The sequence below is a fragment of the Branchiostoma floridae genome, chromosome 8 (genome assembly GCF_000003815.2).
Source record: "Branchiostoma floridae strain S238N-H82 chromosome 8, Bfl_VNyyK, whole genome shotgun sequence".
NCBI lineage: Eukaryota > Metazoa > Chordata > Leptocardii > Amphioxiformes > Branchiostomatidae > Branchiostoma > Branchiostoma floridae.
In genome coordinates this window covers 7,915,014-7,928,846 of record NC_049986.1, presented here as the reverse complement: position 1 = coordinate 7,928,846, position 13,833 = coordinate 7,915,014, and the positions used below count along the sequence as shown (strand labels likewise).

Here is a 13,833-nt window from a genome sequence, read left to right as displayed (position 1 = left end):
TTACGCAATATCTAAATTAGAAAAAATGGAGAAAATAACACAATGGTGACGCAGTTAACGAACCCCTCAATGCCACAAGCCTGCCCCAAGTCCAGTGAGAGTGCCCCGTTACCTAGTACCTCTTCTCCTATGATCTAAAACAATAACCAGCGGGACTATTCGAGTCTTCCACGAATAAATGAAGGCTAAAACAAGCAAACAAATAAACAAGCAAACAACTGTGTGACCATGGTATCAAGAAACCGCTGAACAAAATGATAAGAACTGACAACAGCACGCGGTATTGCTGAGTTTTAGATTTTATTTATAATAACCGTCTCTTATGATGTGTGGAGTAGAAAGAGCTTTGTTTCAACCTGTTTTGAGAACATTTATTTGGCCTATAGCTAGTTAGGCCTTATCTTCATTTCAGTAATTTTCAGTGAATAGCGTGAGCCCTTCCATGGGTTCCAATTGACACCGTCTCTATCGGACTGGTGAGACCCACCCAGGTACAGCCCGTTCAGGTTTGCACGGTGGCACCTCTCGTACCACCATGCGCCTTTGTATATTTCTGCACAGTCGGCAGTAGAGTGAGGATCGTTGTCCCTGTCCCTCGTAGAAAAGTACATGCCGTTGTGAGGACGGACTGAGTCGGTCATGGTGTCACCTGGAAGTATGATTAATGATGGGAGGGAGAGGTTATCACCTTCTCAAGAAGATTATGTTTTCGACGCCGTTAAAGGAGAGGTGATGTGTGCATGTTTGTTTGTATAACAAGCTGTTACTAGCTCTAACTCGCTCTCCAGCTTGTCCTGTCTAGTTAAGTAATGTAGAAGCTCTCCATATGCCATACAGGATCCAGACAGAGCAACATGTTCCCCAGCGTCAGTCACTGGCCACTCATCAGAGACCTCTGAACCGACTAGTGCTGCTGAACCGCTGAGTTGGTGCAGTAGAACGAGGACGACGGTGGTAAGGACAGTCATGGCGACGTGACAGAAAAGCTACTGGTAAAGAAAGGTCCACTCGTTTGGAGTCTATATAAATTATATACGTGTGTAAATAAAGTGTACATAAGTAGCTCAGAAACACCTGTGGTGTTCTCAAAATACAATATCTATTATGAAGTGTAAATAAACTGTGCTAACAGAGAGGGCATGTTAGTCGTACTTATAGCCAACATAGTCAACACAAACCTGTGTAGCTAACTCCATGCTTATGCACAACACCACGGAAAAAATCTCGTGGAGCACAATTTGGCCCACAACAGCTATTAAACTTAAAGGCAACTGAGTAACGTCATGTGCGTAAAATGGCACAGAAACACCTGTGGTGATTTCAAGGCATGTGGTAGGTAACTATGTTCTTTACACATGAGGTTATGAGGTTGAAACAGCTCTTTAAGTAGTAAATTGTTTTACACTGAGCTGAGTTAGTCCATGGAGAGTGAGTGAGTGTCATAAAAATAACAACCAATGGTACGGTATCCAATTTATTCTACTTCAAGACTGGTAAGACAGTATTCAACACATGACGTACACAATTCACATAAAAGTCCAGTATGGTGCTTTATTTTTCTGTGTGCTTTAAGATGCGATTTCACTGTACTTGCGTTAAGCTTGCGTCACTGCGGGGTTCGAAAGATACTCATCGAATTTCAGAGATAAAGAACGAATTTTCTTACTTGTGTATATTATCATCTTCAAAGTCATACTTTTCACCTCACCTCACTTTTACGTATTACGAAATATCTAAATCATAAAAACTCGGAGAAAATAACAAAATAGTGACGCAGTAAACTAACCCTGCAGTGACGCAAGCTTGACGTAAGTATGGTGTGAGTGCACCTTTATTATATTCGTGTGCAGAGTTTTTGTTGTGTTTGTTTGGCCTAGTTAGGTCGTATCTTCATTTCAGTAGTTTTCAGGGAATATCTGGAACCTTTCCAAGGCACCCAGTGGATGCCATCGTTAGACGGGTTAGCCCCAATCAAGTACAGGCCGTTCAGGTTTGCACGATAGCAAATATTGTACCACCACGCGCCTGTATGGTGTTCAGCACAATCAACACTAGCGTGTTGATCGTTCTCTCTGTCCCGTGTAGAAAAGTACATTCCGTCGTGACTCATGTCAGGATTGGTCATGCCGTCACCTGAAAATAAGGCTGACATCTTAAACTCAAGACAACGAGTTAGTAATATACTAATCCATTTCTTTACCCTTACCTTAATTCATTTTTCTAGATTGGTTATAGTGATTTTTCTAGATTGATTAGTGGGGTCCAATTTTACTGCATTTGTTGTAATATGCTCTGTATACTGTTATTTCCCGATATATGTACTTCTGAATCAATTCAAGATGTGCCAAACAGCATATCTCAAAGCAATTAGACATTCCTTTAGCAAGGCGTTCATATAATGAAGCATTTTACTGATATTATATGACAACAAAACCCACAACAACATGAGTCTGAACTACGCACAACTTCCAAATCACTCACAGATATTTCGAGATAAGCAACTATCGTGTTGTTTTGACTATTGGGTATGCTGTATGTTGTAAATCACAGGTGGGTCCTATGTTTTTTGGAGGAATATGTATTCGACTACAATTTGCTTGCCGCCATGCTAGATAGAGATGCATGGTCGGACATCTTTAAAGGCACCTCATTTGAGAATTGAACTGAACTGAACTGATGTCTTTGTATGTTTCATTTAGGCTAAGACACATACCTGCATTGCCAGAGTACCCGTCCACAGTTAGCCTGTACTTGTGCACCTCATCCTCCACCCTGAAGATGTTGTACTTGGCGTAGGCCGTGTTACCCTCAAAGTCCTCCAGATCCACTCTCAGTTCGTACACATCCTGGGCCGTCAGGCGGTGCAAGTGGTCGTTACCTGACGTCCAAGAAACACAAAACACGTCACATGCAATAATGATTTACAAAGTAAGTATCAATTCCAACCATTCATAAAACTAACCTTTTTTGTCGCCATACCTAGCCAGAACTCTCCCCTCAGGTCCCCAAACCCTGTCTTGTACACCTGCCAGTCTCGATAGAAGTTGACTGAACCGTCCTGGCGCTTCTGGAACAGCTGCATTCCAAAGAAAAAATATTGACATATAGGTGAAAGATAACTAACCCACATATTCACATACCATATCACCACGTATCTGAAAAAGAAAGTTACATTCTTACCGTCCATCCACCCCCTTCAGTGTCCATGTCACAGTAGACGTGAACAGGACTTTTCCCTCCTCCATCAGGGTAGATGGTGTACACCCCGCTGGTGTCGTGTCCAGTCGTCAACAGTTCCATACAGTCACGAGCACTGTTCACCTTATCTAGTTGATAAAGACAATGTTTTAGATAAGATGAGTGTTAGATTACATCAAGTCGTTGACGTTTTCACAATTCTTAAAAGAATTGTGTATTCAAGGAAAGGACATCAAAATGAACCTGAAAGTTGGCTCAGACGGGTCTGCATTTGCTGAATTGTGGCCTCTTGTTGCTGGATGATGTTGGCTTGGTTGTCCACTGTTGCTTGCAGCTGTTGCACGGTAGCATGTTGTTGTTGATTGATGTTGACCTGGTCACCCACTGTTACTTGCAGTTGCTGAATCGTTGCCTGTTGTTGCTGAAGAGTGTTGGTTTGGTTCTCCACGTTGACCTGTAGACTGCCAAAAGACTGCTGTTGGTTCTCCATCCAGAGCTAAGAATATCAAAGCAATACATTGTTATCTACCCGAAAGAAGGAATTGCAATACAGCTCCACTTATAAAATGTGTTGTGAAGCCCATCATATGTAACAGAATACAGTCTTTGTGTCTTTTTTGGAATAATAAAAGACCACATGACAGTAAAAGGTACAGAATAAGGCGACTATAAAAACCTAAGCTACGGCCATTTACTGTAGATAAATGTATACAGTAAATGCATTTAAGTTTGCGGGGATTTACTTTCGCGGTAGAGGGAAATGGATTTTTGGCGGTGGTATTAAGTTGCGTATGGTAGCGCCATAGACTGTAGTCATATACTGTAATGGTGTGTTCGTGGTGAAATGTTCGTGGTGAAATGGCAAGCGCTAAAACCGCAAACATAAAACTACAGCGTACGTTTCTGCATTTACAGTACTCTGTTCTCTAGCCCACTTAACATTATTACTTCTCGAAAATGAATTCATTGACACTGATATAGTCAAAATATATGGTGAATATTGACATACCGCCCATTGGCCCTCACAACATTGCTGTGTCTCGTTCTTCAGTGCCTCTAACTCGCTCTCCAGCTTGTCCTGTCTAGTTAAGTACTGTAGAAGCTCTCCATATGCCAGACAAGATCCAGTCAGGGTGACGTGTTCTCCAACTTCAGTCAACGGCCACCCTTCAGGAACCTCTGAACCGACTTGTGCTGTTGAACTGCCGAGGTGGTGCAGTAGAACAAGGACGACAATGGAAAGGACGGGCATGGCGATGTGACAAGGTTGTTAGCAGATCTCTACTCGGTGTGTAGTTGACATGTACGTATATCGCTAAATACAGCATAGAAACACCTGTAGAGTTCTCATAGGGTGGGTCACGACAGTGTCGCACGCGAGGTTATGGAGGTCAAAGGCCATATTTGTCAAATAGTAAATTTCAACATCGATGAAATTTATATCTGTATGATGTATGTAATAATTTTAAAAAAATGTTTGAAACTTTATTCTTTAAAACAGAAGCTAAATACTATGGGAGTCTTTTAGATACACATAAATGCATCAATCGCGTACATGTACGAAATAACGTTTAAAATAATATGGCCACGTTTACCATGTTTAGTTTGTCATCATCATAAATGTCATATCTGTGACGCGAAAACGCTCGATACGGGTGTTCCGGACCGTGTGATAACTTTCCGTATCACACAGGTTCTAAGTTGTATCACACAGGCTTCCTTCGAGTAAATCGAACTATTTCGAACGGACCGAATACGGCAAGGTTGAAAATTCGAATACCGGATTCTGAAGTTAGAATTGCTGTTGTTACAATCTTTTGTTCGAGGACACAACATTTTCTCAGCTTCCGGTGCATTTCGCATTGAAATATGTGTTTTATCAGGTAGGTCTGACTTAAATAAAACACAACACGGTGTATTCCGCATCCCCCTCGGCCCCAGCCCTCTCGCGGGTCGGATCACCACCCGGCCTTCGGCTGTAGGGCGATCCTTCCCGCGGTCGGGCTGGTACCTCAGTGATACGGAGTACACCGTGTGTTGTATTCCATAGCCATGACACAATCTGCCCATTGTCATTGGCTTTGTCTATAAATACAGTAATAAGAATAGTACTTTTATGCAAAATAAGCATACACCAACACAAAGAGTATATGGTACTGATTTTATTTCTACTGAAGATACTTTGTGTCGACCTTCTTTGATGCTGATTAGCCTAGTTAGGCCTTATTTTCATTTCAGTAGTTTTTAGGGAATAATTGTAACCCTTCCATGAGTACCAGTTGACACCCTCTGCAAAGGACTGGTGAACCCCGCCCAGGTACAGCCCGTTCAGGTTGGCATGATGACAATTATTGTACCACCATGCGCCTTTGTATACTTCGGCACAATGGTCATCAGGTTGGGGATCGTTCTCCCTGTCCTTTGTAGAAAAGTACATGCCGGTGTGAGGACCTATTGGTTCGTTCATGGCGTCACCTAGAAATATGATCAGTAATGGGATAGGTTATCACCCTCGCCACGAAGAATGTTTCGTTGTTATTTTTGTGATGCTGTGTTTCTTTATTTGTTGACAGCATAAAAGTTGTGAATTATTTTTCGTGTTTTGGACGTGCTTTGACGTCGACGATGTTATTTTATTGGTAGTTTGCTCTTCGGCTAAGTAATATGTTTTGAGACTACCAATAGTTTGTTTTGATTCAGACGTTAACAATAAACAAATCGTTGATAGTTTGTTTTAGACGTTCAAGTGTTTTATTCAGGCTAGGACACACACCTGCAGTTCCACTGTACCCTTCCACAGTCAGTCTGTACTTGTGCACCTCATCCTCCACCCTGAAGATGTTGTACTTGGCGTAGGCCGTGTTACCCTCAAAGTCCTCAAGATCCACCCTCAGTTCGTACACATCCTGGGCCGTCAGGCGGTGGAGGTGGTCATTGCCTGGAAGACAAAGACATCTTTAACATGGAAACTAAACAAAGTATTTCATTTCGTGTATAAAATGTTTTGTGTCTATTGTGTTCAGGAAGGAACATACGTTAGTCTTAGAGTTTACGTGTCCTTGTCCATTTTTTATGTTTGAGACATACTTACAATCTAAGAAATAGTGTCGGAGTAACGTTACTGATTTTCCATAGATGATTTCAATTAAGCATTGCTACCATACCTAGCCAGAACTCTCCCCTCAGGTCACCAAACCCTGTCTTGTACGCCTGCCAGTCAAGGTAGAAGTTGACAGAACCGTCTTGTCGCTTCTGGAATAACTGCAATAGAATTGATAGGAGAACACTTTAATAAAAAAAATTGCCTGGCCATTATCATTTCTACCAACTTGCCATGAAGCGCCAGACCTATAACATAAACATCCTGCTTACTTTTCATATCCTTTTCTTTTATGATCATATGAGCTAAATTGAGATACTGATATACTGCTGTTTTCCATAAGGCAAGGTTTACTTTGCTTGTGAATACGTCACAGAGACAAGTATTCATATGACACTGGTCCTGATGATTGCTTGTGAATACGTCACAGAGACAAGTATTCATATGACACTGGTCCTGATGATTATGATAATAGATGATGCAGTCATTGGTTAAGACGATCAGTATTCAATAGTTCTAAGAACTAATCATACGTATATATATATATGAAAACGACATACATGTATTTTGTATTAGCTACATTCTTACCGTCCATCCTCCCCCGTCAGTGTCCATGTCACAGTAGACGTGAACAGGACTTTTCCCTCCTCCATCAGGGTAGATGGTGTACACACCGCTGGTGTCGTGTCCAGTCGTCAGCAGGTCCATACAGTCACGGGGACCATTTAGCTTGTCTAATAGAGGAAGACAATGATGCACCAAACTTAGGATAAACTTCACATAGAGAAAATAATTCAAAATCTTTCCTCAGACGATATAGAACTATTTTGCAATAGAGTTGTGAATTCGAACCACTTTGATGGAAAGAAATATAAGGAACCTGAAAGTTGACTAAGAAGGGTTTGCGTCTGCTGTATTATAGTCTCTTGTTGTTGAATGACGTTGGCTTGGTCATCCACTGTTGCCTGTAACTGTTGTATGGTGGCATTTTGTTGTTGCATGGTGGTCTGTTGATGTTGCATGGTGGCCTGTTGTTGTTGATTGATGATAAGCTGTTCGTCCACTGTAGCTTGTAGTTGTTGCATGGTGGCCTGTTGCTGCTGTAGGATGTTGGACTGGTCATTGAGGTTGCCATGTAGACTGCTTAAAGACTGTTGCTGGTTCTCGTTCCACAGCTAGAAAAGTTTGCACAACACCAGGAATAGTCCATCCAACAGGAAGAAAGAAGGAAAATGAAAAAGACAGCCATACGTAGTAATTTATGGGGGAAACTGACCATAAAACTCTACCGCTGGGGCATGGTAGCATATAGAAACACATGTGGTGTTCCCAAAGGCTGGATTTGATTAACATTAGGCAAGGGAGGCCAAACGTGATATTGTATCGGAGGCAACTTACCCACTACAATAGACATATAGTACTCTACTACCTGATCAACAATGGCTCGAATTTATCATTGCATTGCATTACGCATGTCAAGCTTATGGGCATCATCCATCAAAATTATAATTATGGAACCATTTGAAGCATAACTGTAAAACCTGACTTATTTCAGACTTGCGATGACCAAGACTATATAATCTAATGTCCTTAGATATAGCCATTGAGTAACGTTGCAGACCATTTTTACTGAAGACTTACCGTCCATTGTGCTTCGCAGCATTGTTGTGTGTCGTTCTTCAGTCCCTCCACGTACTCCAGCAGTTGTCCATATGCTAGAAAAGACTCCGTTACAGATACGTGTTCTCCTACTTCACCGGAAAGGTCGATTCCACTGAAATCGAACTGACAGCTGCCCTGGTGCAGCAGTAGAACAAGGGGGACGAGGTGCGAAAGGACAGCCATGGTAGCGTGTCAGATATAGAAATGACTGCGTTTGCCGAATGTCTGGCAAATTTGCGTAGAAGTGTTGCAAAGAAGCAGATGTTCTATTCCCACAGACGTTTACTTTACTTGCAAAAGGCAACAATGGTTTGATATTTTTAAAGACGAGAAAAATTGTGATAGCAATGCAAGATGGATCTTCCGACTTTTCAACTATGTCAATAATTACCAAGTCATACTAGACGTATGGATATTTTCCCAGTTAAAGCGGCGTTATTTCTGGCCGATTGGTCTATTTTCTTCGTTTGGTTGTTTTATTTTGAGGTAAGATGTGCCACCTTGACCAATCTTTAGCAATTTCTTCACGTTTTTTGTCTTGGCAACACTCAGCAGACATTGTTATAGTTTTAGGCTTCGGCGACGAACCCTTCAAACTGAGTGAATGCGGTAGAATAGAATCAGAACGAGATATGTTCATACTGCTAAGTCTTGTTCGGAATTATGAATTTGATCATTTTGTCTCACCAGTACCTAGTACCACTTTTCCTATCAACTAACAATACGACCTACAGGTCGATTTGAATATTCCATTGATAGATAAATGCTCAAATAAACAAATCCATTTATCACTATGGTAAATAAGACGGTGAAAGAAATCATGAGAACAGGCAACATTACGTTGTGCTCATTTTATTCAATGTTTCGTAATGATGTGTGTTGGAGAAAGGACTTTGTGTCAACTTTCTTAAAGAACATCTTTTGTCCTAGTTCGGCCTTATCTTCATTTCAGTAGTTTTTAGGGAATAATCATAACCCTTCCATGGATACCAGTTGACACCGTCTGCAAAGGACTGGTGAGGCCCGCTAAGGTACAGCCCGTTCAGGTTGGCACGATGGCACCTCTCATGCCACCATGCGCCTTTGAATGTTTCTGCACAGTGATCAGTGCCGTGGATGTCGTTGTCTCTGTCCCGTGTAGAGAAGTACATGCCGTTGTGAGGACGGGCTGGGTCGGTCATGGCGTCACCTGGAAATATGATGGGAGAGGTTATCTATCACCTTCAAATAAAGAAGAATGGTCTATTGTCTGGGATGGTCTGTTTTTCTTTCTTGGTGGACAGCATAACTCGAGAAGCTGTTGATACATCCACAAGATATTTAGTATGTGTGTACTGTAGGTGTTGGTAAAACAAAGTACAATTTAGATCATGGACAACCTGGAGCCATTTTAAGTTTTTTTTTACTGCAACAGAAAATATGTTTTCCTGTCTCGTGTTTCGGAATTGCTATGACGTCGACCATATTATTTGACTGATAGATAGTGCTTCGGCTGTGGTAGAGATTAGCCCCCTAACCGTTTGTATGGAACTACAGGAGCCAATTTTGTTTGAGCCTTTGAAAGGGAATGTCTTCACGTGTTTCATTCAGCCTAATACACACACCTGCAGTGCCCGAGTACCCGTCCACAGTGAGCCTGTACTTGTGCACCTCATCCTCCACCCTGAAGATGTTGTACTTGGCGTAGGCCGTGTTACCCTCAAAGTCCTCCAGATCCACCCTCAGTTCGTACACATCCTGGGCCGTCAGCCGGTGCAGGTGGTCGTTACCTGGCAGATAAGACATAATGGGGATAAGACTACAAGCAAATGTTGCCTTTATATGACACATTTTCCTTCTACCAGTTACAACCAGCTGAATAAAAGAGGATTTTGTTAGACTGTATCCACTTGAATATATCATACATACGCAGGACTAGAACACTTGCCTCTGCTGTTGATAGCCATTTCAAATGTGTATATAAAGTAATCAATATTTGTACATGTTGCTGCAATTAAAATGTTACTGTCATAGCCGTACCTAGCCAGAACTCTCCCCTCAGGTCACCAAATCCTGTCTTGTACGCCTGCCAGTCTTGGTAAAAGTTGACCGAACCGTCTTGACGTTTTTGGAATAGCTGCAGATTTAGACACACATGCGGATATGCTTTGATAAGCCTTAGAAGAATAAGTACACAAATATACAAACCTATGTATCAGCTTCGGTATTCTATCTTACCACGGAGAATGTTAGAATAGACATGATATATCGTAGATTGATCAGATTGACAGACTTGAAAACTGGCATGTAAGTCCTTGTCATTACAAAATGGAGCGCTAGTAAATAAGTCCCCGGACACTTGTAATCTCTTCCGCCCAAATGAGACGGCAAGTATTCAAGGTATAGTCTTACCGTCCATCCACCCCCGTCAGTGTCCATGTCACAGTAGACGTGAACAGGACTTTTCCCTCCTCCATCAGGGTAGATGGTGTACACCCCGCTGGTGTCGTGTCCAGTCGTCAACAGTTCCATACAGTCACGAGGACCGTCCAGCTTATCTGCATAAGAAGAAACAAATCTACCAATGCTTTAAATATTTCATGGAGGTATGAGGCCTCCAGTGCAGGATAAATTGCTATTTACATACAAGTATACAACAATGACAAAACTACAACCGATCTTTTGTCGAAAAAGCATGTTTGTATAATCTAAATGTATTAGGTAAGGGCAAAACCTATGTTGTTGAGAATACATAGAGCTGTTCACCTATTGAAAGAATTCGATATATTCAATCCTACATATAACTTTAATTTTATTCTAGTAGATACCTCTATGAAATAGGTGTACATATCGGAAGGTATATGCCAGAAATATTCTAGACGTTAGAACTGGTAGTGTGAATGTTATATATATAATTAACTCAGCATGTTGGTATTTTCATATACCGGTTTGTTACTCCATTTGTATCCACTTGGTTTTATGTATGAAGAGGTGGAAAATCTATATCTTATAAGTCTTTGTGCTTTTGTTGTGTCAATAAAGATTACTGTATACCATGTAAATGTTCCCATTTAGCAATTGTCGACTTCCAAATGATCATCATAAATTCAATGTAATTAACCTAGGTACCTGATAGCTGGCTCAGAAGACTTTGAAGTTGGTTGATGGTGCTTTGTTGCTGTTGTATAACGAGAGCCTGGTCATCCACAATGGACTGTAGGCCAGCAAAGGACTGCTGTTGGTCCTCGGTCCATACCTAGTAGTAAAATTATAATCATTCGGAACATGGCATTGTAACGTTACTGACAAAGTAATTCATAGGACTGGTTATATCTGACTATTACCTCCTTATACGAACAATGTTCATGGTAAAAAAAGTCCCCTTGATTTGGTTTCTGGGTCATTATTGTTGTATTTAGCGTGACGGGCATATTGAAATCATTAATCAAAATTAGAATCACGGAACCAAACCATAACTGTGAAACCTACCTTGTTGCAGTCTTGCGATGACTAAGACTTTAAAGTAATATGCTTACTAGACATCCATATTGTGTAATACTGCACACCATATGGAGACTTACCGTCCATTGTGCCTCGCAGCATCGCTGTGTGTCGTTCTTCAGTCCTTCCACGTACTCCAGCAGCTGTCCATATGCTAGAGAAGACTCCATCGGAGAGACGGTTCCGGAAAGATCGATTGAACCGAAATCAAACTGACAGTTGCCCTGGCGCAGCAGTAGAATACCCAGGACAAGGTGCATAAGGACAGCCATGATAGCGTGACAGAACTGACTGCTTCTGACGAATGTCTGGCAGATGTGTGTAGAAGAAAGTATAGACGCAGATGTGCTATTCCCACAAACGTTTACTTTCCTTGCATAAGACGACAATGGTCAGATATTTTTTTCATGACGAGACAAATTGTGCTAGCAATGCAAGCTGGATCTTCCGGACTTTTTAACTATGTCTATACTCCGTAAACTATACTGAACGTATGTATATTTTGCAAGTTAACATGAAGTTATTTCTGTTGGGTCTATTTTCTTCGTTTGGTTGTTTTATTTTGAGGTAATTACAAGATGTGCCATTTTGGCCAATATTTACGTACTGTTATGTACTTGTACCGTTTACTGTCCAGACAACACCTAGCAGACAGTGCTATAGTTTTAGCATTCGGTGGCGAATCCTTTATATCTATGAAAACTAAGTGAATGTGTTAGAAGCCAATCATAACGAGATGTGTTCATTCATGCTTCCAAATCATGTCCGGATTTATTAGTACTGCATGTTTTCGAAAGATGACTTCTATAATGTAATTTCTACAATTTGTCTGATCTTTACTCTTATCTAGTATCTTTTTTCCTAAGTATGAAGGAACAAAAGCGACCAGCAGGACGGTTTTGATCTTCCATGAATTGATTAGATGCATGCTCAAATAAACAAAATGAGTTCTCACTATGGTAACTAAGACGGTTATAGAAATCATGAGAACTGGCAACAGTACGTTGTGCTGATTGTTCCATTTTATTCAACGTTCCGTAATGATGTGTGGTGGAGAAGAGAATATGTATCAACCTTCTTTGATAGCATGTGTTTGGCCTAGTTAGGCCTTATCTTCATTTCGCTAGTTTTCAGGGAGTAGTAAAAACCCTTCCATGGATACCAGTTGATACCATCTGCTTCGGACTGGTGAACCCCACCCAGGTATAAGCCGTTCAGGTTGGCATGGTGGCAACCGTTGTACCACCATGCACCTTTGAACTCCTCTGCACAGTCGATAGTAGAGTGGGATCGTTGTCTCTGTCTCTTGTAGAGAAGTACATGCCGTGGTGAGAACGGGCTGGGTCGGTCATGGCGTCACCTAGAAATGAGACAAAAAATCACCGATGGAAGAGTCTATTACCTACCTTTGTCAAGAAGATTACGTTATCTGACAAACACCCTCAGCCACATCATCATCATTTTCATAAACACCCTCAGCAGCTACATCAGCATCATTTTCATAGACACCCTCAGCCACATCATCATCATTCTCATAAACACCCTCAGCCACATCATCATCATTCTCATAAACACCCTCAGCCACATCATCATCATTCTCATAAACACCCCAGCCATAGTATCTGCTACAGACGTGTGATAAACAGTGACGTCCCGCAGCTGCATCTGCATGGACAATGGCTCTACGGTACTTCCAGACATCACTTCTCCTTATGTTGCCTGATTCACGGGAGTGTTATCTTCTGTCCGTCTGTGGTACGTCAGAGACTGTGACCTGGTGGTCTTGTGCCGAGAGTTGTTGACTTAAAATCTGGTGCTGAAACAGCGAGGAAACTTGATGTCGTACGTGTCACTGTTGAGCACCACAAGACAAGACAAACGAAAAATTGAATGTCTAATCGTCAGAAGGCCATGTCCAAAGATACAAAAATATGTTCTAAAGTATACAAAGGAGCGGGTGGATCAGCATACCGTTCCAAACGACAAGGAATTGGCGTCTGGATTTTGTTGCTGCAGAAAATATGGTACCTGGCCTGCAACAATGTTAAAGTAATTGTCTAGACCCTTCACAAGAAAATAGGTCAACTTTTGGGACAGAAATGATTGGTACAAGCAGCTTTTCAATTTTCGAAGAATTATTTCTGGGTCGAGATTAATAGCAATATCAGCTGACAGACTAATTTTCATGTGATAACATGTGCATATGATCAGTATCTACTTCATATTTAAACTGGGCATCAGACTACTCGTGGAAACGTTAGTGTTTGCTAACTACAGGCCTGAGTCTACACACCGCTTGCTTCATGTGGTATTTATGGTGTGTGTGTGTGTGTGTGTGTGTGTGTGTGTGTGTGTGTGTGTGTGTGTTTACCAGTGTCTTTTACCATGTCAAT

At 41.4% G+C, this 13,833-nt stretch overlaps 3 protein-coding genes across 3 annotated transcripts in view; all 3 read right to left on the bottom strand.

Moving 5' to 3' along the window:
- Positions 1-386: 386 nt before the first annotated feature.
- Positions 387-4,491, bottom strand: LOC118421175 (ficolin-2-like). The gene is made up of 6 exons (XM_035828337.1): positions 4,208-4,491; positions 3,442-3,694; positions 3,181-3,326; positions 2,980-3,076; positions 2,714-2,878; positions 387-649 (listed from the first exon to the last, which is right to left on the bottom strand). The coding sequence occupies exons 1-6, from the start codon at positions 4,448-4,450 to the stop codon at positions 387-389; spliced, it is 1,167 nt and encodes a 388-aa protein (XP_035684230.1). The 5' UTR covers positions 4,451-4,491.
- Positions 4,492-5,345: 854 nt separating this feature from the next.
- On the bottom strand, positions 5,346-7,028 carry LOC118421102 (ficolin-2-like). Its single transcript, XM_035828262.1, has 4 exons — positions 6,887-7,028; positions 6,363-6,459; positions 5,972-6,136; positions 5,346-5,673 (listed from the first exon to the last, which is right to left on the bottom strand). The coding sequence occupies exons 1-4, from the start codon at positions 7,004-7,006 to the stop codon at positions 5,411-5,413; spliced, it is 645 nt and encodes a 214-aa protein (XP_035684155.1). The 5' UTR covers positions 7,007-7,028; the 3' UTR covers positions 5,346-5,410.
- A 1,858-nt stretch (positions 7,029-8,886) lies between these two features.
- Positions 8,887-13,833, bottom strand: part of LOC118421173 (ficolin-2-like) — an 8,140-nt gene continuing 3,193 nt past the window's right edge. Inside the window, exons 5-6 of the mRNA XM_035828334.1 lie at positions 9,565-9,729; positions 8,887-9,149 (exon numbers count right to left, since the gene is read on the bottom strand). Of these exons, the coding sequence (XP_035684227.1) occupies positions 8,887-9,149; positions 9,565-9,729 (428 nt within the window). The remainder of the gene's footprint in view (positions 9,150-9,564; positions 9,730-13,833) is intronic.